Source organism: Delphinus delphis, chromosome 11 (assembly GCF_949987515.2).
Source record: "Delphinus delphis chromosome 11, mDelDel1.2, whole genome shotgun sequence".
In the NCBI taxonomy this organism is placed as follows: Eukaryota; Metazoa; Chordata; class Mammalia; order Artiodactyla; family Delphinidae; genus Delphinus; species Delphinus delphis.
This window is the reverse complement of record NC_082693.1, coordinates 95820666-95844220: the sequence shown is the minus strand read 5'-3', so window position 1 is coordinate 95844220 and position 23555 is coordinate 95820666. Positions and strand designations below refer to the sequence as shown.

General features: G+C 48.1%; 1 protein-coding gene across 2 annotated transcripts; it reads left to right on the top strand.

Moving 5' to 3' along the window:
* The first annotated feature begins 7 nt into the window (after positions 1-7).
* POLDIP3 (DNA polymerase delta interacting protein 3) lies at positions 8-23060 on the top strand. 2 transcript variants are annotated; one of them, XM_060025785.1, is made up of 9 exons: positions 8-122; positions 10576-10966; positions 11727-11813; positions 12999-13094; positions 14833-15012; positions 15574-15651; positions 18455-18584; positions 19644-19710; positions 20725-23060. In XM_060025785.1, exons 1-9 carry the CDS (start codon positions 64-66, stop codon positions 20900-20902), a joined length of 1266 nt encoding a protein of 421 aa, XP_059881768.1. In that variant the 5' UTR covers positions 8-63; the 3' UTR covers positions 20903-23060. The 2 variants fall into 2 exon arrangements, with proteins under 2 accessions (XP_059881768.1, XP_059881769.1); XM_060025786.1 differs by lacking the exon at positions 11727-11813.
* Positions 23061-23555: the final 495 nt, after the last annotated feature.

Here is a 23555-nt window from a genome sequence, read left to right as displayed (position 1 = left end):
CGAAGGGGCGGGCTCCAGGGCTGAGGGACGATTAGCTGCTCGCGGCTCGCGCGGCGGTGCAAGATGGCGGACATCTCCCTGGACGAGCTCATCCGGAAGCGAGGGGCTGCGGCGAAGGGGCGGTGAGCGGCCTTTTCTTCTTTCGGGGTTCACGGCCCGAGTCTTAGCGGGGCTCGGGGCGGAGGAGGGAACGGTCTGGGCGCGACGCGGAGGGCCGTCTGCTCCCGCCCCCTGCCACAGCCGCGCTCCCCATTGGCCCGGCCGCCGCCGCCGCCGCGGGCCCGGCCGCCCGGCTGCCCACTGGCTGCAGGCGCCGTCGCTCCGGCGGGCCGGGGAGAGGCCGGTCGGACCGCTGACGGCGGAGGGGCCGGACTGAGGGGCTTGTGGGAGCGGCCCGAGGGGCGCCCCGCGGGGGGCGGAGCTGCGGTTGTGGAGGGGACGCGCTGTCCGCGGCCCGGAGGGTCTCTCCGGCGCAGCCCCTCGTCTGAGGAGCCGGGCGCTGCCCCACGGTCTCAGCGCGGCCTCAGAGTTAGGACGACTGGAGTTGCGCGGGCAAGTGATTTGCTCAGACTCTGCCGGTCTGTTAGTGCCGAAGCCGAGATCCACACCCAGACCTTTAATTTCCAAATCTTGCGCCTGCTTGTTCTCTAACACTCGACTCCCTTTGTGCGGCATTTCAGGTTCTCTAAGCGCTTTGCTGCCCAGGCGGTCTTTGCTCTTTTCGCAGCCCTGCTGGCCCGCTCTTAATGTTTTCCCCATTTTCCAGATGAGGAGCTGGAGGCGGAGTGAGTTGCCCGAAGCCACGGAGAGCTGAGATCGGTGCCGAGTGCACTTTATGAGCTGGCTGAGTTGGCCTCAGGCTTGGGCAGAGAAACAGGTGGGACGGGGCTGGAGGCCGGCTGTTTCTCGATGGTTCGCAGAGAAGACTGTTCTGTATCTGGGTGAGGAGTCGCGGGGATGGTTCGCAGTTAGGTGCTCCGGACTTCCCCTGGACCTTCAAATGTTGTTAGTCATTTCCAGCCTTTGTGCGCTCCAGTTCACCTGTATGAAAGAGTGGGAACTTAGGCCAGTAGTTTTCCAGCACGCGTTAAATTAGTTCACATGTCCTGTAAACAGCCGGGCTGTAAAGGTAGATGTAGTTTTCTCAGGTAGTCATTCACTCAGCAGACGTGAATTTATTAACACTGCCTGCGTGCCTGTGGCTAGAAAATGGATTCTTTTACTCTCTGAAAGGTATCCCCCCACCCTCACCTCTGCACACATAGCCACTGCGCCCGCCACCACGGAATTCACCAGCCAGCGCTTCACCTGGCTTCTGGTTCATGACAGGCACCCAGCATTAATTTACTCTACCATTACGTGTGAGTGGTTCTCTCCTAGGTCTTCCCTCTAGTAACTGGTGTGGAATTGGTGCTGGGTCCTCGGGCCACTTCTAAGCCCATCCAGGTCTCACAGGTTTGCTCGACAGTTGCCGAATGAGCCAGCTTCCCAGGACCTGCGCTTCCTGCAGTCACTTCCCTCAGTTCCTGACTGCAGGCCGTCTGTACTTTTTTTGGTGTTGATGTGTGCAGTCTTGTGTTGGGCATTGGGTGGGCATGCAGGGAAGGGAGGATATGTGGACCCCTGGGAAGAGCAGAGACTGTGCAGCCAGGCAGACCTGGTCCCTTGGCAAGGCCCATTGTTGGGTCTGTACCTCCCTGGCCAGGTGACTTCTGAGCTGGGCAGTTTCCTCATTTGTAATAATGGTTCCTGGTAGGTGGTTGAGAGAATTAAATGAGAATGTAAGAATGTATATTTTAAAGTTTGTACCAGATAGTAAGGGTTTAGCAAATGACTTTAAAAGAGTAGAAGCCCAGGGCTTCCCTGGTGGCGCAGTGGTTGAGAGTCCGCCTGCCGATGCAGGGGACACGGGTTCGTGCCCCAGTCCGGGAAGGTCCCACATGCTGTGGAGCGCCTGGGCCCGTGAGCCATGGCTGCTGAGCCTGTGCGTCCGGAGCCTGTGCTCCGCAACGGGAGAGGCCACAACAACGAGAGGCCCGCGTACCGCAAAAAAAAGAAAAAAAGACTAGAAGCGCAAATCCCTTCCCCCAGGGGACATAATAGCTAAGCATTGGGGTCCTAGAGTCAGACTGCCAAGTTTCAATCCCTGCTTCTCCCACTTTCCATATGATCTTATGAAAATTACTTAACCACTTCATGCCTCTCTTCCCTTATCTATAAAACATGGATAATATTCACTTCATTAGGTGTTGTCAGGACTTAGACAATCAGTGTATCTAAAGTACATCAGAAAGCATCTGATGGGTACTGAGTGCCCAATAGATGTTAGTTATCATCATCGTTAAGGAAGGCTTTTAAGTACAGAAGTAACATCCAGTCTTCAGTGTGAGAATATTGCTTTGCTTTTATGTGAAGATTGGATTGGGGGAAGTGCAGGCCAAGAGACAGTGTAGAAGAAACTGGACTGCATGCTGTGTTTGGGTTAAACCTGCTGGAATCTCCATTTTTAGTTTGCTTGCACAGCCAGCAAAGGGAAAAACTAGATGGGGTGGGGAGGGAGTCCCCAGCAAGGACTGAAAGGTCTGAACAAATTTCAGTGAACAAACGTCAGTTCCTACAGTAAACAAATGGGTATTTTACATGCTTTCTAGAAGAAATCACCTTACTGGAAACTTTGGTTTAATGTAGCATGGATGTCCCAGGAAGAACTTTGTGCTTAATAATTTAGGAAGAAAGAACCTATGACCATCTCAGAAAACTTCTTTCCTCTTCTTAGTGGAAATAGCAAAGGACTGAGCCCGTGGAAGTGTGAATAACCCCTTTTCACAGGTCATGGAATTTGCTTGTTCTTCAGAGCAGCCATTCTGTTTTGTGTTCATCGGACTGTGTGAGTCAAGAAAGGTGTCATCATCATCGTTATTACCTGGCCCCCAGTTAATCATCAAAAGGTTCCTTGATTAATATGAAATTAGAGAAAGGGGGGAATGATTTCATGGTACTTTATCCAGGCCATGGTGAGGTGCTCTCCTTCCCCACACACAGCACATCTCTAGTGGCTTCAGTTGTTCAAGACCCATAGATGAGTCCTTCCAGGGCAGCACTGGGCACCAGCTGTGGCGTGGGCCTGCCCCTCTTGTCGATTTCTTCCTTTAGATGTGAGAGTATCACTGATTTGGTTAGTCAAGTCACCCCGTCTTTGGTTTGCTCAGTTCACCCCTCACAGGATAGCTGTCTGTCACTCCCTCCATGTCGTTAGATGAAGGTGACACGGCAGCCTTAGTAGGGACGTTGGGCCTTGAGTGTGCTGGAGGTGAGCAGCTCTGGGCCAGATGCATATGTGAGAGTCCTTGGAGCCGTGGGGAGAGGAGGTTAGGGAACTTTTGAGTTCAGGCCAGGGCTCTGGTCCTGGTACTCACTGCTGGTTTCCTTATTGAAATAAGGTGAAGGAAAATAGATCTAAAACAAGGAGGAGGTAAATGAGTTGCTACATTAGCTTAGAAGGGAAGAATTATAATTTAAAATGAAACATCTGCACAAGACTCTCTTGGAGGGTAAGGGGATCATGTCTTGTTTTTCCTTGTGTCTCTAAAGCACATAGTTCAGAATTGACCCTCAGTAATTGTTAGAACTAAACTGTGTTTCCTCCCTAAGATGACCTCAACACACACGTTCTAACCCAGAGACCCCCATGGATTAAAATCCACTTTAGAATAGTCCAGGGTCCCCCTTGTGGGCCCGAATCCTTTGGACCGGACATCTGTCCAGAGCCAGCTGCCACTCTGCTCTCCACAGGTAGATCCAAGAGGGTGAGGCATTCCTAGCCTCAGACAGACCCTCCCTGGTCATGTGTATGCCAGGCTCCAGCAGGGGACTGGGGGAGGGGCACAGGCTCCAGAGGGCATTTGCCCTCTCGCCCACACCACTCTTCCTAGGACCTGGTGGCGTGCCTGGGGAGCGTCTGGAAGCAGTGTACAGTTGCACTGTTTAAGGTGTGATGGGGCCAGGCAGTTAAGAGACTTGCTCAAAACCTCCCTCTCTCCCCATCCCGAACATTTACTGAGGCCAGAAGTGCAGAATGTGTTTCGGGAACATCAGATAGTCCGCCGTGGGAGGTGAGGCTGCAGGCAGTGGGGGCCAGACTAGTGGTTCCACTGAGGGGTTGGGCTTTGTTAGAGAACTCTTAGCAGTTCTTGGAGCAGGAGGGTAACATAACTGGTTCTATGTTTTAGAGACCTGCTTCTAGCAGGAGTGTTTATTTGAAAAATTCCTGATGACTAATGCCTGCCATATAAGCAGTACTGCTGCTTGCTGGGATGAATGGCTGTCTTTTCATGCAGGGAGAGGAGCAATGATTATAAAAAGCCTGAACACTGAAACCCCCTAAAGCTGCTTATGAAAGGAGTTGAAAGAACTGGTGTAACCAGGGAACTGAATACATGGAATTGAGGGAAAGTAGCTTACTCGTGCTCTTGCGTCCACAGCTGTATCACCTCCCTCCCCAAAATGTACCTTTTTGTGCTGTTCAAATAGATAAAAATACCAGCACGGGACATCTTGGTGGTCTTCCTTGCTAGACAAGCAGTATGGTGTGTGGGTTTCTGGTGAGCACCCTGTCCGCCAGCCTCAGTGTGTGTGCTCACCCTCTCGTCACTAGAGGGTACGCTATATCCCTGGATGTGACTGGAGTCCTAATTTTTTCCTTAGCTTGGGGACAGTATTCACCCTTCCTTAACTCCTTGAGTCCTGTTCTTTATTTTTGACCCACGCTTGATTTATTGGTATTTTAACTAGGTATAGTGAAGTTCAAATCCAGCTTTCACCATTATAGCTCTGTTATTTGGGATAGTTACTCTCCTTGAATCTCAGTTTCCTCATCTATAAAAGGTGGATAATAACCTAATTCTCAGAGTTGTGAGGGTTAAAGGAGGTGGGTCAAAGTTTATGGATCTGTAGTAAGTGCTCAAAGCTGTTAGTTGAGAGTGCCTTCTTTGTAAAATCTTTCATAAACCGTGGTAGCCAGTTGCCCCTTGTGTGGCCATGGCAGACATTGCTTATCAACCAGGGACTTCTGTGAATTCTCAATGGCAACACTTCAAACAGCCATTACAAATTATCAGAGAAGGGAAATTGTTGAGGAATATGAATAAATTAAGGTTTCAGAAGCCTAATCTCCCCCGCCCTTCCTTCTGCAAAGGTTTACTTTTCAGACCCAATTGGAATGAACCAGAAAACTTTTGAATCTGCCCCTTTCTTCATTCTCTGTTCAAGGATATGAATTTTGTTTTCAAGAATCTCATTGTTGGGACTTCCTTGGTGGCGCAGGGGTTAAGAATCCACCTGCCAATGCAGGGAACACGGGTTCGAGCCCTGGTCCGGGAAGATCCCACATGCCACGGAGCAACTAAGCCCATGCACCACAACTACTGAGCCTGCGCTCTAGAGCCCGTGAGCCACGACGACTGAGCCCACGTGCCACAACTACTGAAGCCCACGCCCTGCAACTAGAGAAAGCCTGCGTAGCAACAAGGACCCAACGCAGCCAAAAACAAATAAATAAAATAATTGTTTTTTAAAAAAAAAGAGATAAGCTGATAATCCTACATCCATTTAAAAAAGAATCTCATTGTTCCTTTAATTATTCAAAATAGTTGCTTTCAGTAGCTTTTTCTTTTTTTTTCTTGGCAATAATGTTTAATTGCTTGAATGACTGGTGAAATTGGGTAACTTGACTTTTTGAAAGCATAATTATGCCATTGGGTCTAGATTTGCCCAATTTTATGGTATTGTAAAATCATGGTGTATCACACGATAAGATCATCCCACCTCCTGTAGTTATAAATATCAGGAACCTTTGGTAGGGGTACCCTGGTGATGGGAGGAGGTGGGATTTGGAGAAGACAGATGAAGATAGGACATCTTCATTCAGGAGGCCAGGCTCAGGTTTGGGTTAGGATGTGTCTGACGTCCACTGTGTGGTGGACCTGGTCGTCAATGAAGTATTCTACTGTCAGTGTGTATGCAGCCTGGTTCCCTTTGTAATGTCCACTCATTACAAAGAGACCAGCTGCTTTCTCTTCCAGGAGACCTTTCCTGAAGCTCCTGCAGCTCAGCAAGATCCTTGTGGGTTCCACTTTTGGAGTAAGGGCCAGAGTGGCCCTGTGCCATGGCTGTGTGGGTGCCCCTCTCTCAGCTGGGAGAGCAATTGGTGGCCAGGATCCTAGCAGGGCACTGGACCAGTTGGTGAGGGCTGGGTGGAGGACTGGCTTTGCAGGGGCAGTTTTCTCTAGGAGAAGCCCTTCCAGGGCAGCCACCCCTTCTCCCGTCTTACCTCCCCTGGGGCTTGGAGTAGGAAAGAGAGAAGCTTGGAATCTGTTATAATGGAAAGAGTCTGGAGTCTGGGGTCCAGTCCCAGCCATGCCACTAGCTCTTTGATTTGGTTTCTCCTCTGTAAAATGGAAGTGATGGCAGGTGATCTCAGAGATTGTGAGCCTAAAAGGAGAATGTAAGTTAGTAGCCTGTAGGATCCCTGACATAGCTCTCTGAGCCTTTGTCATTCCCCTGGGGCACTGTTGACATAGGGGAGGAGCTGTAGGATGTACCCTCTGGGAAGCTCTTAATCCTGTGGATGATGCAGGCTTGTAAACAAATCATTGTGATGCTGCGTGGTAAGTGCTTTAATAGCTTTATTCAGTGCTTTGAGGGCTCCAAGGAGAGAGCCTTCAGCTGTGGAAGTTATATGGGAGAAGTGAAAGAATGCTCTTGAGGGTGGGGAAATGGGGAGAACTTAAACGCCTCCTCAGCTCCCCCCTCCCCCTCTGCGAGAGCAAAGACACTACAAGCTGTGGGCTGTAGGGGGCGCTCTCCACATTTGGTCTGCCTAGGGTGCCTTTTGACACTACTCTTTCCAGAAACCCTGGGCTACCTCTAAGCCCTCCCATGGCCCCACAGACTTTGTTTTGTTTTTAACATCTTTATTGGAGTATTATTGCTTTACAGTGTTCTTTTTCCGCTGTACAACAAAGCTATACATATACATATATCCCCATATCCCCTCTCTCTTGCGTCTCCCTTGCACCCTCCCTATCCCACCCCTGTAGGTGGTCACAAATCACCGAGCTGATCTCCCTGTGCTTTGTGGCTACCTCCCACTAGCTATCTGTTTTACATTTGGTAGTGTATATATGTCCATGCCCCTCTCTCACTTTGTCCCAGCTTACCCTTCCCCCTCCCCGTGTCCTCAAGTCCATTCTCTATGTCTGGATCTTTATTCCTGCCCTGCCTCTAGGTTCTTCAGAACCATTTTTTTTTTGGATTCCATATATATGTGTTAGCATACGGTATTTGTTTTTCTCTTTCTGGTTTACTTCACTCTGTATGACAGACTCTAGGTCCATCCACCTCACTACAAATAACTCAATTTCAGTTTTGGGTTTTTTTTTAACATATATAAATTTATTTATTTATTTATGGCTGCATTGGGTCTTCGTTGCTGCACGTGGGCTTTCTCTACTTGGGGCGAGCAGGGGCTACTCTTCGTTGCAGTGTGCATGCTTCTCTTTGCGGTGGCTTCTCTTGTTGCGGAGCACAGGTTCTAGGCTCGCAGCTTCAGTAGTTGTGGCACGCGGGCTTCAGTAGTTGTGGCTCATGGGCTCTAGAGCGCAGGCTCAGTAGTTGTGTTGCACGGGCTTAGTTGCTCCACGGCATGTGGGATCTTCCCGGACTAGGGATTGAATCAGTGTCCCTTGCATTGGCAGGCAGATTCTTAACCACTGTGCCACCAGGGAAGTCCCCTCAGTCTCCCAGAGTCTCTACATGAGAAAATAGAGCAGGGATGGACAAGCAGTCCCACCTACCCACCTTAAACCTAATCTGATTGATTCTGTAAATGATCCCTTCCACTCTCTCTTCCACCTGTTTTTTTATTGTTGTTGTTGTTTTTAAATATTTATTTATTTAATTATTTATTTGGTTGCTCCAGGTCCTCGTTGTGGTATGCGGGATCTTCGTTGATGCGTGTGAGATCTTTCTTTAGTTGTGGCCTGCAGGATCTTTTTTTTAGTTGTGGCATGTGAGATCTAGTTCCCTGACCAGGGATCGAACCCAGACCCCCTGCATTGGGAGTGCGGAGTCTTAACCACTGGACCACCAGGGAAGTCCCTTCCACCTGTTTTTTGTATAAACCCACCGGAAAGTACTTAAATCCTAATTTGCCATTTTTCAAAGAAAATGACGTTATGCATCACTGCCTTAGGTCTGGCTCTGGCATAGTAGTGGCAGCAGGTGTTTTTCCACTATGCTTTGAATAACAAGATGAAGGTCCAGGTTTTCTTTTACTGGTGCCAGGAAGACTCACCTTTGGTTGCACTCCTGCTGTTAGCAGAGGAGCTGGTGGACAGTCTCACTCCCGCTGGCTGAGGAAGAAAGGCAGTAGGAGAACCCAGTGGCTTGCCCACTATGAAGGATGCCTCCTGGGAGGCCTGCGCAGTGATGTGGGACATGGTATAGGAACTTGTTTATTCAGTAGTTTTACCTTCTAACTCCAGGTCAGAGATGTTCAACACTGCTGTTCTCCAGGATCACCTGTCGAGTGAAAAATGCATATGCCCAGGCCTTCACCCAGATTTTGGACTCAGTAGCTCTGGGGTGGGGTTTAGAGAGCTGTATTTTTTTGTTTGTTAGTTTTCTTTCCTTTTTTTTAGAGCTATCTATATTTTTAAGAAGCTCCTTAGATGTTTCTGATACTGAGCCAGGGCTCAGCAACACTTACAAAGCACGGGGCAGTGAATCAGGAATGAGCCCCATCCGCCACTTCCCTCCCAGTCCAGGGTAGGGAGAGAAAGGAAGAACACAAAGGATAATAGACACAAAGGAGGGCTGTCCTGGAAGAATCAGAGAGGGTTTCCCAAAGAGGAGGCGTAGGAGTTGGTGTCCCCAGGCAGGGCACCTGCCACAGGACTGTTTGTGTGGCTGGAAGCCTTATGGTGGGGTGGGCAGAAGCCCACAGATCCCAGAGAGGACTTCCAGGATTGGACTAGAAGCGTCTTCTGTTTCCTCGCAAGCCATTAGAAGAGCCAACGAAGGAGCCCCAGAAGAGAATGGGACTTGTTTTATGGAGTTTCGTTCCTTTCCAGTTTTAACAGTTTCTGGATTGACATTTTTGTTGTTGCAGACTGTGATAAGTATATATTTGGTCTTTGTCCTGGCACACAGTTTCTAAAACCCTTGGAATTTCCTGAGTGATAAGGGTGATAGGAGCATCTTTTGTTCTAATGAGGCAGCTCTTGGTAGGCCCCTAGGGAGCTTCAGGACAGGGGCTGGTCACCAGAAAGACCTAGGCATGATTAGCCTGTTGGAACTTGCAGCTCCACCCCACTCCCTACCCTGGACCTCCAGGGAGAAAAGAGGGGCTAGAGATTGAGCTTATCATCAGTAGCCAGTGATTTGATCAATTATGGTAATGGAACCTCCATAGAAACCCCTATACAATTGAGTTTGGAGAAACTTTGGGTTGGTGAACACATCCATGTGCCAGGAGGGTGGTGTTGCCATACCCTTTCTCTGTACTTTGCCTTACACATATCTTCTCTTTGGCTGTTCTTGAATTGTATCCTTTGTAATAAACTGGTAATAATAAGTAAACTGTTTCCCTCAGTCCTGTAAGGTATTCTAGCAAATTATGTAACTTGAGGAGGGGGGGGTCGTGTGAACCCTCCATTTATAGCCCGTCGATCAGATGAACAGGAAGCCCAGGACTTGGAATTGACCTCTGACTTGAGGGCAGTCTTGTGGGACTGAGCCTTTAACCTGTGGAGTCTGTGCCAACTCTAGGTAGTTAGTGTCAGAATTGAGCTGTCAGACACCCAGTTGGTGTCTAGAGACTTAGAGAATTAGTTGGCGTGAGGAAAAAACCTACACATTTGGAGTCAGAGTATTGTGAATAGAAACAGTTCAGAGTGATTATTTTTCTGTCTACCAAGTCTTTATATCTTAGTCTGTTAGTCCTCTGGCTCCAAGCCAGACCCATGTGTTGGCTTTCTTGGTCCCAGCCCAGTGGGGATATCTGCCTGCCCTGGAGGCAGGAGGCTGCCAGAGGCCAGCTGGGCACCCTTCGTTAATCACTCAAGCTCTCTAAGCCTGTTTCTTCTGCTGTAAAATGGGCATAATAATGCCTGCTTCACAGGGTGCTGAGAGTGCTGATTGAGAGCAAGGATGTGGAAGCACTTTGGAAACTGAAGTTGCTCTTCAAGTGTGTGGGGTTTTGATATCTGGGAAATATTCTTATTTTTTGTGGTATTGTTTGGCGGTGTCTATCATACTGTCTAAAAACACCTGGTCTGGGAGCAAAAACAGTCTTACCTAGTGATAGAAACCAGCAGGCCCTCCCTCCTAACGTTGTTTACAGTGCAGAGTTAAAAGTCATAAAACTACGGAAGTCTCTATTCATTGTTTCCTCTGACAGGGAGCAGCTTTCTGGTTTCTCCAGGACTTTCTTTGTTTCCGGTATTACCATGGCTCTACTTCCACAGCCTGCTGTTGATATCCAGATCCTCTTAATGTTGCAGTTTTTATTTGCAGGCTCAATGCCAGACCAGGAGTTGGAGGTGTCCGATCTCGTGTTGGGATCCAACAGAGCCTTCTCGGCCAGCCAGCACGCACAGCCACCTTCCAGCAGAGATTTGATGCTCGGCAGAAGATTGGCCTCTCAGATGCCCGGCTCAAGCTGGGAGTCAAGGATGCCCGGGAAAAGCTTTTGCAGAAAGATGCCAGGTTCCGGATCAAAGGGAAAGTGCAAGATGCCAGAGAGATGCTGAATTCCCGCAAGCAGCAGAGCACTGTGCCCCAGAAGCCCCACCAGGTGGCTGATGCCCGGGAGAAGATCAGCTTGAAGCGGAATTCCCCCGCTGCCTTCATGAGCCCACCCATTGGGACAGTGACTCCTGCTCTGAAGCTCACTAAAACCATCCAGGTAGGTTGTGGCTCCTGTCACAGATTCCTGGAAACCAGTAACAGCTGTAGTTTCAGGCCAAGGACCAGGAGTGTTTAGGCAAAGTGACAATTCCCCCAGCTGTTTGTGTAGTAACCATATGAGGTAGGCAAGATATCATCTCACTTTTCTGTAAAAGAAAAGGGTGGGGGGTAGTCCAGAGAAATTAAGTGATTTTCTAAGTGAGATAGTAGTAGAGGGAAGTGAGAGGAAAGGACAAAACATTGACTGAGCTCGTGCTATGTAGCAGGTACTTAACATGTATTCCTCACTGCAACCATGGATTATTACCCCAGTTTTATAAAAGAAGAATCTAAGTCTCAGAGATGTGAGTAATTGTGCACAGTTACACAACCGGTCAGTGGGAGGGAGGACCAGGATAGAAGCCCAATCAGACCTGGCTCTTAGTGCAGGGTCTTGGCCACTTGCACAGCCGCTGCCCCAAAGGGAATGGAAACAATATCATTTAATCTTCTCAGCATCTTTGGTAAAAGGAACAGCAGCAGCAGTGAACATTTATTAAGCCAGGTTCATTGAGCCCTGCAAATGCATTGTCACATGATCTCTGGGATGATGAGTCTTCCTGTCGCTTTCCTGCTTTGGGCATAAGGCGGTCTTGTAGGGCCTTTTACCACAGACCAAAACTGAGTGCCCACCATATTTTAAGTTAAGTGATCCTCTACTCATATAGAGAACACATGCAGGCCCTGTGGGATGAATTGTGACCACTGGGTATTTCTAGGTTCCACAGCAGAAGGCCATGGCACCAACTCATGCCCATCCTGCTGGAATGAAGATCAACGTCGTCAATAACCACCAGGCCAAACAGGTGGACTGTGTGTGTGTGTATACACACGTGTGTGGTTTTGTTTGTTTGTTTAAATTTTTTAATATTTATTTATTTATTTTGCCTGTGCTGGGTCTTAGTTGCAGCATGCGGACTTCTTAGTTGCGATGTGCAGACTCTTAGTTGCGGCACGCATGCAGGATCTAGCTTTCCGACCAGGGATCAAACCCAGACCCCCTGCATTGGGAGTACGGAGTCTTACCCACTGGACCACCAGTGAAGTCCCCCACACTTGCGTGTTTTGATGTGGCCTTCCAAGTGGATTAACTGAGGCCTGGCCCAAGGTTCCAATTTGAAGAGTTGGAGGAGGGATTAATTACATTTGACACTTTTTGCAGTGTATGAGTTTTAAAAAGAAATTTCTTAAATGCATAGGGAGAGAGAGGCAAATTGAAATTTTTTTTATTTTTATTTTTTTTATAAAAGTAGTATGTGCTTATACAGAAATTTTGCAAAACAGAGAAAGGTTAAGGAAGGGGATAAAAAAAGTCCTCACGCTCTGGCTCTCTACAGCCAGCCCCTGTTGAAATTCTGCCCTGGTTCCTTCCTGTGTTGTGTGTGTGTGTGTGTGTGTGTGTGTGTGTGATTATTATTTATTTAATGCATAGTTGTAGTTGTGATTATGTTATTATCCAGTTTCATGTTGTTTGTTTTCACTTTATAACTCAAGCGTTTTTCTGTTTCACATTTACTGTAAACATTTTAATAACTGCTTGATCCATTGAGTTGACATTCGAGTTTATTTCAACCATTTTCCTGTAATTTCCACTGTTAGAAATCCTTCTATGAACATCTTGGAGGAAAAAAGCTTTTTCTAGAGTTTGGGTTTATTTCTATAGGCCAGATTGCCTGGCACAGACTTTGTAAGCCAAAGGATATAAACAGACATTTTAGGGGCCCTTGATAGGTAACTACAAGGTACCCACTTGTAGAAAGGTACTTCTGATGTAACTGGAATTGCAGCACTTTCATTGCGCCCTTGGGGGCAGGGAGGCAGCCTGCCAGGACTTGAGCCCCAGTCTCCCAGACCAGTTTCCCCAGGCACTCCCCCTGCACCCACTTCTCTCCCCACCTCACTTACTCCAGCCCTCATCTCCCTATTGTCCTTACTCCAAATGTCTGTTGAGAGCCTGCATACCACGTTAGCTTATATTTCTTTATTTTCAGAATTTATATGACCTGGATGAAGATGATGATGTTATAGCTCCCATTCCTAGTAAACAGATGAAATTTGCAGCCTCAGGCAGCTTTCTCCACCACGTGGTATGACATCTTACCTTCTTCCTACACTCTGGGTGTGTCTGATCAGGTTCATGGGAGAGGTGGTGGAGAGTAGGGCCTTTCAATTCAGAAATATTTCTTCATTTGGGTCATGAGATTATCAAAACCGGAACTAGTCCAACCCCTGGCTTTTATAAATGCTGAGACCAGCAGCACGTCCACTGACTTGTTCAAGATCCCACAGATAGTGAAGTGCAGAGCTGCAGCTCCCAATTGCTGTGTCTGAGTCACTGCAGGGGAAATATAAGTGATCCCACAGGACAGAATCACATTTTATTTCCTTTGTGGCAGGACATTCTGCCTGGTCCCCTTCCTTCCATGGTCAGCAGCTCTGGCTCCATTCTTGAGTCTGGATTCCCTTGGCAGTGTGTTAACAAGAATAAACTGAGCCTTGCCTGAAGGCTCCACCAGGTGCAGCCTGCATGCAGGGAAAGCTCGATGGACTAGGATGCTGATGCAGAGAAGGAAAGAAAGTAGTTCCTCGGAATATCAGGGACCTCTGAACATCACGCTCAGCTCAGTGCATGCGGCCAGATTACACATAGGGAGGCAAGTGGGTGCCCAAGCTAAGTGCCTTTGTTTGGTCTTCAGAGATCCAAAGACTCAGTTTTGGTCACTGCACTGAATATGTGGACTAATTTCCTGGTTACCGTTGAAGCTCTTAATGTGATGTGTGAAGCTGAATGATGCCAGTTTGTTACAAAGGGGCTGGGCCTTTCCTAACTCAGTTAGTGGCCAACCCTAATTGGAAAAAACCCTGTGTTTATATTAACTTATTTAAGACTTCCTTTCCTTCCCTCCCTGTGAGATGGGTACTATTATTACCCCTATTTTACGGATGAGGAATTAGGCACAGAGAGGTGAAATAAATCTGCTCAGCTTGTAAGTAGTGGATCAAGGATTTAAGCCTAAGCAGTCTGGCTCCCAGGCTATGTATTTAACCACTACACTCACTGGCGCTTGAGAAATGTGGGATCCAGCATGAATCTAGATTCACCTGGATTGGCAGAAGCTGGTGAATTGACCCTGTCCCATCATCTGCCTGTCTGGCTGCTGCATTCCTCCTTTTTCCTACGACAAGACCACCTGCCACTTCTGCCTCATGCATTTTTTTTTCCTCAGACACATTAAAACCAGGGAGTTCACTGGTTTATATTTCCAAGGGATCACATCCGCACTTAGGGGTAACAGGGGAGTGAGGGATGGAGCTGTTTCTGCTGCTTTGCACATGCTGACTCTGCCAGCATGTCCCTGACAGTCTGGGAGCTGAGGAGGCAGGGCTACACATTGTTCCTCTGTGCAGAACAGGGACCAAAAAGCTGGGAGTCCAGGCCTTCTTAAGAGTGAGTTCCTATTCCCAGCCAGCCCATCGTGATAGAAGCGTATCTAGGAGTGAACCTGACCCCGAGTTTTTGGCATCTTAACTCCAAATTGTAGGGTTTTTATAAAGTCTAAACGGTATGGGTGAGCCTGTGGCTCCTGTTCAGGACTGCGTGGAAGCTTCTTGGAAAGGGCTTCCCACACTGGAAAGTGGCTTCTGTGAACACACGTGCAGGCCGTTTTTCTCTCCTCCTGCCCCTTCCCTGGCAGCTGGCACCTTTCTGGCTTTAGATCGATAATGGAACTGGGAGGTGGGAGGCCTTGAGATACTGGGGGTTGTCAGCCCCTTGGGGTGTCTGGGTCCCTAGCTTTTCAGATTCCTCTCTTCCTCTTTGTTTAGGCTGGGGTGAGCAGTTCCAAGCTTTCCATGTCCAAGGCCCTTCCTCTCACCAAAGTGGTTCAGAATGATGCATACACAGCTCCTGCTCTCCCCTCCTCTGTTCGAACAAAAGCCTTGACCAACATGTCCCGGACGTTAGTGAACAAGGAGGATCCCCCCAAAGAGCTGCCGCCTGCTGAGGTGAGGTGAAGGTGAAGGAGAGGAAGTGACCACACTAGTTGAGAGTTAGCCTGTGCTGGGTGGGCAGTGTGCTGTGTGCATCCGGTTGGGTCCTCATAGTGCCTTTGAGGTGGGCGTTGCCACCCCCGTTTTACAAATGAGCAAACCAAGATCCAGTGGCCCCTGCCCTCAGAGAGCTCACAGGCAAATAGGGAAAACAGAGCTGCAGACAGAGCACTGTGCCTGGTGATACAACAGAGCGCTGCCAGGAGCACTGAGGAAAGAGCATCTAATTCAACTGAACAGATACAGGAAGGCTTTAAAGAGAAAGCGCCATCTGAGCCGGGCGGGTCGTGAAACGTGAATGGCCTTCCAGGCAGAGGCTCGGCCCGAAAGGGCCCGGCGTATTTGGGAGATGATGAGAGGTTCCATTCCCTGGCATAGGGTGAGGGGGGGCATGATTAGAGGGGCCCAATTGTGACAGGCTCTCCATGGGGGTTTCCTCTGGGCCTTCCTGGTCGTTCGCCTGAAGTGAGCTCTGCTGTTCACTGACTTCTGGTAACGTTCTTTTGTCTGTGGCAGCCTGTCCTCAGCCCTTTGGAAGGCACCAAGATGACCGTGAATAATCTGCACCCTCGAGTCACCGAGGAGGACATTGTTGTGAGTACTGTGGCCTGCCAGAAGTTCAAATCTCAAGCCACTTCTGTTTCAAGGGTCCCCAAGAGCACCCCCCGGTTAGCTGATTGTCTAAGAGGACTCACAGGACTTAGCATAGAGTTGTATCAGGGCTAAGATTCATTACAGGAACAAAGCAAAATTAACAGAGGGAAAATATTCGTGGGGCAAAGGCTGGAGAAAAGCACACTCAAACTTCTGGAGTCCTCTCCCATTGGAGCCACACAGGATACACTTTATTCCCCCAGCAGTTGGTTGTAATGACATGTGTGAAACCAGGGAAGCTCATTAGAGACTCAGTGCCCAGGGTTTTTATCAGGGACGAGTCATGTAGGCACCCTCTGCCTAACACCAAAATTCCAGACTCAGAAGGAAAGCAAGTGTTTAGCATAAACTGTATTGTCGGCACAAACAATTTAGGCTCAGTGCCCCACTCTTATCAGTTAGGGTTATGGGAGCCCTCCCAGAATCTTAAGTTCCCAGATGCCAGCCAAGGGCCAGCCTTGGAAGCAGACCTTCCAAAGGAGAGCAGTCAGGCCAGGTATGTGAACCCTTTTCCTCACAGCTTCTAAACCAGAGCCAGGGGAATTCCCTGGTGGTCCGGTGGTTAGGACTCGGCACTTTCACTGCCGGGGCCTGGGTTCAATCCCTGGTCGGGGAACTAAGATCCTGTAAGCCATGCAGTGTGGCCCCCCCCCCCAAAAAAAAACCTAAACAAAAACAGAGCCAGGTGCCCAACCTAAATCTCAGGGCCATGGAATTGTGCTAGAATGGGATCATTTAGTCCCACTGTGCAAAATCCAGTGGTTCATATTTTCCTCAGTCTTTGGAATTTCTTCCTCCTTTAGGGGTTTTCATGATAGCTCCAAAGTAAAAGGGATGAAATGGACTGGTGTTACCTAGTGGTTGGCCCCTCTGGATTGCGCTTCTGGTCCATCCTGTCCCACCCTTGGCAGTCATGGGCAAAACCCAATTCAGGTACCTAGTGAAGGGTGGCCCAGACTTAGCCAGGACTTTTCTTTTCTTTTTTTTTTTTTTCATCTATATTGGAGTATAATTGCTTTACAATGGTGTGTTAGTTTCTGCTTTATAACAAAGTGAATCAGTTATACATATACATATGTTCCCATATCTCTTCCCTCTTGTGTCTCCCTCTCTCGCACCCTCCCTATCCCACCCCTCCAGGCCGTCACAAAGCACCAAGCTGATCTCCCTGTGCTATGCGGCTGCTTCCCACTAGCTATCTATTTTACGTTTGGTAGTGTATATATGTCCATGCCTCTCTCTCTCGCTTTGTCACAGCTTACCCTTCCCCCCTCCGCATATCCTCAAGTCCATTCTCTAGTAGGTCTGTGTCTTTATTCCTGTCTTACCCCTAGGTTATTCATGACATTTTTTTTTCCTTAAATTCCATATATATGTGTTAGCATACGGTATTTCTCTTTCAGCCAGGACTTTTCAACCTCATTTTCATTCAGGCACCAATAAGACTGTTAAAGAACCCAGGTGCCCTTTTTACTCAACTGTTAGATCACAGAATGAATGCAGCTGGACTCCAGCCTCTCCCTGCAGCTGAGTCCCAGGTTCTGTAACAGCCCACACTGGCCGCCACGTTTGTTAATGGTTTTAATTGTGAAATGTGAGTGCTGGGTGATCACTTTGTGAACAGTGCACATGAGAATAGAAATTGTTGCCTACTTTGTATAAGACTTGACAAATTAGAAAGAAAGCAATTTTTTCCTGATTATAAAAGTAATAATAGCTTTTATTTATTGAGTTAATTATAGCTATTATTATTTATATACTTACTGTGTGGCAGGCATTTTGTATGCAGGATCTTTGAAATTACAGAGGAATGAAAAACGAATTACCTGTAATGATTACTACTCATAGTAAACTGCCAATAATCATAGTGAACTGCCAATAATAGTCATCCTCACCTCTTTTCTACCCAAATAGGTAATGTTAAAAGAAAAACTAATAAAGTTAGAATCACACTTAGTATTCAGTTCCGTATCTTGGTTTTGATATGTAGCATTTTCCCTTTTATCATTAGAAACAAATCATTTCAACGACCTTTTCGTAAATCTTCTTTTTGTCCCTATAACCAACTTGTGAAGGCAGTTGCAGGTGAAGAAATGGCTTGGGTGCTAGTTGGCCTTTGCAGTCTGTATCCATATTGGGTTCCCTCTCTGGCCTCAGTCTGTGAAATGAGGAGGGATTGGAGTTGGAATAAATGATGATGATGACACAAGTGTACAAAGCACTGCCTTGAAAATGATTTCAGTTGAAACCCCTCAATCTAGCCAAACCAGGATGATTGGTCACCCTGTATAGAACTCCAGAATTTGTGTTTCTAACTGATTCCCAGATGATATATTAGCCACTGTCTTTGATGAGCCTATATGTCTGTCCATTCTCATTACAGACACTCTTGACAGAAATTCCATATTCCATAACTATTACCCTTGTTGAGGAAGTGGGCACTGAGGCAGGAGGACTTTGGGGGTGACTTGGAGTCACAGGGACTCCAAGGCTTGTAAGCCCAGACTCAGTTCTCACTGCCAGAACAGCTCTTCCCCTCATCTGGTCCCAGGTTGAGGCCTGTGGATGTCCCAGGACCACCTAAAATGGAGCCTCCCTGAAATCTTGGCTGCTGGGCATGTTCAGTCAGAGTGCGGCCACCAGTCAACCCAGAGCCCTGTCTGGAGTGTGTGAATGGCAGGCTGGAAGGATGACTGCCCAAAATTCTCCCTCAACCCTAACTAACCCCTCTTGTTCTTCACAGGAGCTTTTTTGTGTTTGTGGAGCCCTGAAGCGAGCTCGGCTGGTCCATCCTGGGGTAGCAGAGGTGGTCTTCGTGAAGAAGGACGATGCCATCACTGCATATAAGAAGTATAACAACCGGTGTCTGGATGGTAAGTCAGGGAGAAAGCAGCCACCTGACCTTGCTGCTCCTCACTGCTCACAGCAGGCCTTCCTCTGAGATGGGTGGTTTGACCTCCTGGTGCATTAAACCCTCCGGGCCCACCTGTGTACTAAGAGCAAGCAGAGATGTTATGTTTTTAATTGAAGTATAGTTGAATTACAATGTTAGTTTCAGATGTACAGCACAGTGATTCAGAGATAGATACACACACACACACACACACACACATTCTTTTTCAGATTCTTTTCCCATATAGGTCATTACAAAATATTGAGTATAGTGCTATACAGTAGATCCTTGTTGGTTATCTCAGCCTCTGCTTTTTCATTGGATTATTTAATCTGTTTACACTTTATGTGGCTTTCTTTTGAATTATATGAAAATCTAGTGCAGCATTTTAGTTCTTTTAATGATTTTTTTCCACTATATTTTTTGAGTCACTTTCTTAATGGTTGCTCAAGGGTTTACAGTATACATTGTAGGTTATCAGAATCTATTTCAGGTTAGTATTAACGCAGTTGCAGTGAGATTTAGAAATATTACTCCTATAGGGCTCTATTCCCTCTTCCCCTTTTTTTGTGCTGTTACTGTTACACTTATCACATGCTATATAAAGTGGGAATCCAGTCCTTGTAAGGTTAATCCTTCATGGACAAAGTAGACATCTGAACATAGACTTTGAATCTTTTTTTCACTTAATTTTATACCGTAAGCATTTTCCCTTACTACTTGTTTCACAAACAAGTTTGGATTGCTTCATGCTGAGTCCACTTTTTCCCTTACTTTGACTCTGATCTCCTGCATGAAGCCAGTTCTATTGCCACTTGGCTTCTTGGTGCCATCATTGGCAAGGTTTCATGGACCTCATAACCCTGGGGTTTTCTTAGTCTCTGGCTTTGCCAAAACCTGACAGCCCCATCCCTAGCTGTGCAGCCAGAGCTGCCAGTGGTGTATGCTTTGACTCCTGGTAATGAAAATGGCAGTCCATGTCCTTTTGTGTGAGGAGCTGAAGTCCCATGGCAGAGCCTTTTCTTTTTTGGTTTTTCAGGGCAACCAATGAAATGCAACCTCCACATGAATGGGAATGTTATCACCTCAGACCAGCCCATCCTGCTGTAAGTTCCAAAGGTGGGGTGCTGGGGACCAAGTGGAGCTTTTCTGCTTGCCTACTCTGCATGATCATCTCTCTGTTCGGAGGGGTAAACTGCCTGTATCACAGCTCCATTCCATTTCCTCTGCTCTGATAGCAGGCAGCCAATCAGGAAGCTTAAATTTGTACAAAGTAGCTTGTTACATCATTTCTGCAGGGGATTGACCCCACAGGGGCTAACATTAAGACCGCGTTCCCAGCCTTATAATTTAGAAACACCTGAGAAGAAAGTGGCGAGCAGGCCAGTTGTGTCCCTCTTTGCACAACTGTGTGTGCGTTGTCCGGGTGAGCGGAAAACCCTGCCTCCTCATGATTGACTCTGGGGGGCAGTGCTGGGTGCTACCCCTTGTTTTGTTACATACCCAGGCATACATTGCCTGGTCTAGGACTGAGGACTTTTTGAAGCCTGAGATGCAGAAAATGTCTAGACTGACATTCAGAAGGAAGTCCTTTTGTAGACAAGGATACACAGACCCAGGGAGAATGTTAACCTTGCCAAGGTGGGAGGGGTAGTGTGGGGCAGGCCTGAAATAGACTTTGAAATACCGAAAGACGGCACTTTGAACCCTGGATATTGCGTCGTGTGACTTACATAAGTTTCTTAAACGGTGTTCCAGGATTAAGTTGTATTCTGAAAAATGTGCGTTTTATGACCTAGTGAGTTTGGGAACCACTGGGCTAAACCCAGTTAAATCTATAAGACTTCTCAGAATGTGTAATATGCCGATGTGTGTTTGACCATCCCTGAGGGACATGCAGTGTTTCCTAAACTTAAAACCCCAGATCATAGCAGACTGCATCTCAATTGTCTCATCAGCAAATTTAAAAAATGATAGGTTTGCTATAAGAAATGGAGTAAAAGGGTACAGAAAGCATTATGTTTGGTGCTCAGCTTTTGAGAGATCCTCAGCTAACAGTGGGACCGCTCTCTACGTACGGGAAACCCACAAGGACTTTGACTTTTCTCTGCTCTCTACAGACGGCTGAGCGACAGCCCCTCAGTGAAAAAGGAGAGTGAGCTGCCTCGCAGGGTGAATTCTGCCGCCTCATCCAACCCTCCTGCCGAAGTGGACCCTGACACCATCCTGAAGGCACTTTTCAAGTCCTCAGGGGCCTCTGTGACCACACAGCCCACAGAATTCAAAATCAAACTTTGAGCTGGGGAGCGAGACAGCCAGAAGCGGGGGCAGAGGAGGGTGGCTCTGTTTCCCAAAACAAAGCTTGTGACCTATGGGCCATTGGACTGGAGGCCCCTGAGCGTGGGAAGGGTCGCCGGGGGTAGAGAGCTTCCTCACTGGATGGTACCCGCCTTTCTGTGTTGTGTTCTACCCCGTGCTCTTCTGTATGTTAACATTTCCTGTAGTATGTCTCTTCTCTCTCCACCTCATCACCAAGGTAAGCTTGTGTTGCTCAGAGTGTCTCCCCCTAAACTCAGCCCTAAATTGTTTTTTTCTATCTGGAAATGGTGCCCTGAATTCTCTGGGTGGCCTTCTTGAGGCCCAATGGAATGCAGGCCAGGGGCTGTTTGAAGGACACTGCTCTTTCTTCAGGGGTGAGGGTTTGACTCCCCTTTCTCTTTTTTAAACTTTTCGAAGTGGGGAATGGAAGCCCCTGCCATCCTAATAGGAACCAGGTCAGCTCAAGATCTCTGCCGCTCACTCTCCTGGTCAGTGGAGGTGGCCTAGGTGGGGATCAGGTCACAGGCCCCTTGTCCTCTCACCGCAGTTGGCTCCAGACCAGTGTGTCTGGAGAGGACCCTGTGGCAAGGGCAGGGTGAGACTTGCTTCGCTAGGAAGAGTGCACCGCTGGCTCTTGGTTTGGGGGACCTGTACTGTCTCTGTCAACCTAGAGTAAATTCTTGAGTTCACACTCCCCTCTTCCCTTGAATTGTGCCGAGTGCCCCACCCCAGCTCTCTTGGCCTTCTGGGTGTCACTGCTGGGAGGGGCTTTCATCATTAGCCTGCCATTTCTCACGCAGTACAGCATTGTCACACCCTGGTTTTGGTGCAAATGCCAGCTCTCTGCTAGTTGGGTGTTTCAAAGGGTCTGCCTCCTGTTCTGTGACTCTGGGTCTGGGGGGTTATTTGAATAGGAGTTGTTGACTTACTGCTAGATTTTTTTTTCTGGCCTTAGGTACAGGAACAGGACAATAGTTAGGGATGCTGAGAGGCGGCATATATCCAGCAGCCACCAGGGGGCACTGCTCCACTGTTGTGAGGGACCCACCCTGATGGGAGGATATTTTCCTGCCTTGGCAGTCGGGGTAGGGGAGCGATGGGTGGTGGGGAGGGAGGTGAAAGAGCAAAGCAGCCTTTCCAGGCAAGCTGGTGAGTTGTTCCCTCAGTATGGTTCCAGGCATTTGGGGCAAAACTGTAGAACCTGGGGTAGCCCCAGAATATACCAGCACAGCATCGCTCCAGTGACATTCATTCTCAGTTTCCTGCCGGTTTGTTGGGACTGTAAAGGGAAGCCAGCCTAGCAGAGCTGGCATGTTTTGGGGGGCGGGATTCTGGGAGGGCTACAGATCAGTAGCAGGTGGTATGGAAGGCACAAGCCTAGAAAGTATAAACGGGACCTGAGACACTAAGGATCTCTCATGACCTACTTGGGGCCAGTCCAGTGAAGAAAAACCTGGAAACTCATGTTTCCACAGAGTTAAATCTGTCAAGCAGGGGGGACCCAGGGTTTGAACCGAGCTCAGTCCTGCAGGTCTGAGGTTGCCCAGGCCTGGGAAGCCCGAGGAATCTGCCTGTTGCTGCTCCACTTTCTAGTACTTTAAAGAAGGCTGCTTTCGTTCCCTTCTCCCTCTTTGAATGGGTGCAAACTTAGTTCTCTTCAGCAGCTGGGAGACACGCCTCCTACACTTTCCCCTCCTTGGCCCCAGAGAATGTCCATAAGACACTAGGACCTGGTTTCGCAGGTACTGGAGACAGATCACTGCGTGGACTCTGCTTTCGGGAGGGACGGTACGTATCCCGACTGCATGGCTTTATCCTCCTGTCTCCCTTCCAGTACCATGCCAGGCTGCTCTGCTTATCACAGGGTTTCAGTGAGCCCACTTGCAGCTGCCTGGCCATCTGGGCCCTGTCCTCTGGCTGGCCATATGGTACATTGCAGGGCAGAGCCTGTTTGCCCCCCTGTTCTACAGGATGGCATCGTGGGAAACAGAAGGTGGTAGGCCAATCCTTGTGTCCTTCACCTCCCACCCCCCTGCATTCCCCATCTGTGTCTCTTTTGTTCAAAAGGAGAGGAAGAGGCATTAAGGGATGGAGGAGACTGTGTTATCCATTTCTGAATAAACATTTGTTATTCCTACTTTAGAGCTGTCATTTCTGAAAAGATTATGCTAAGAGGCCTCATGGAATTTGGCACAAGGAAACGAGGATTTACCTCTGCTTTACGGCTCACCAGCTATGACCTTGGGACAGTTGTTCCCAGGACTCACTGAACTGCAGTCTCCGCAGCTGAGAGAATGTGAGCATCAGTGTATTGGAAGCACCTGGCAGAGGAACTCGGTACCTTCTGGGCCTAAAGTGCCTCACTGTGTATTAAGCATGGTCAGCTCCAACATAGTAAGGTCTGTTCATAGGGAACAGGGGAGCCTTTGCCTTGAAGTTACACTTACGGGTGAAATTTACTTCTTAGATCAACTATGCATTAGAAAAAAAGAAATTATACACACAAAATTTATCATCTTAACTATGTTTAAGTATACAGTTCAGTGGTATTAAATACATTCACATTGCTGTACAGCCATCACCACCATCCACCTCCAGAGCTTTTTCATCTTGTAGGAGCTGAAATTCTCCC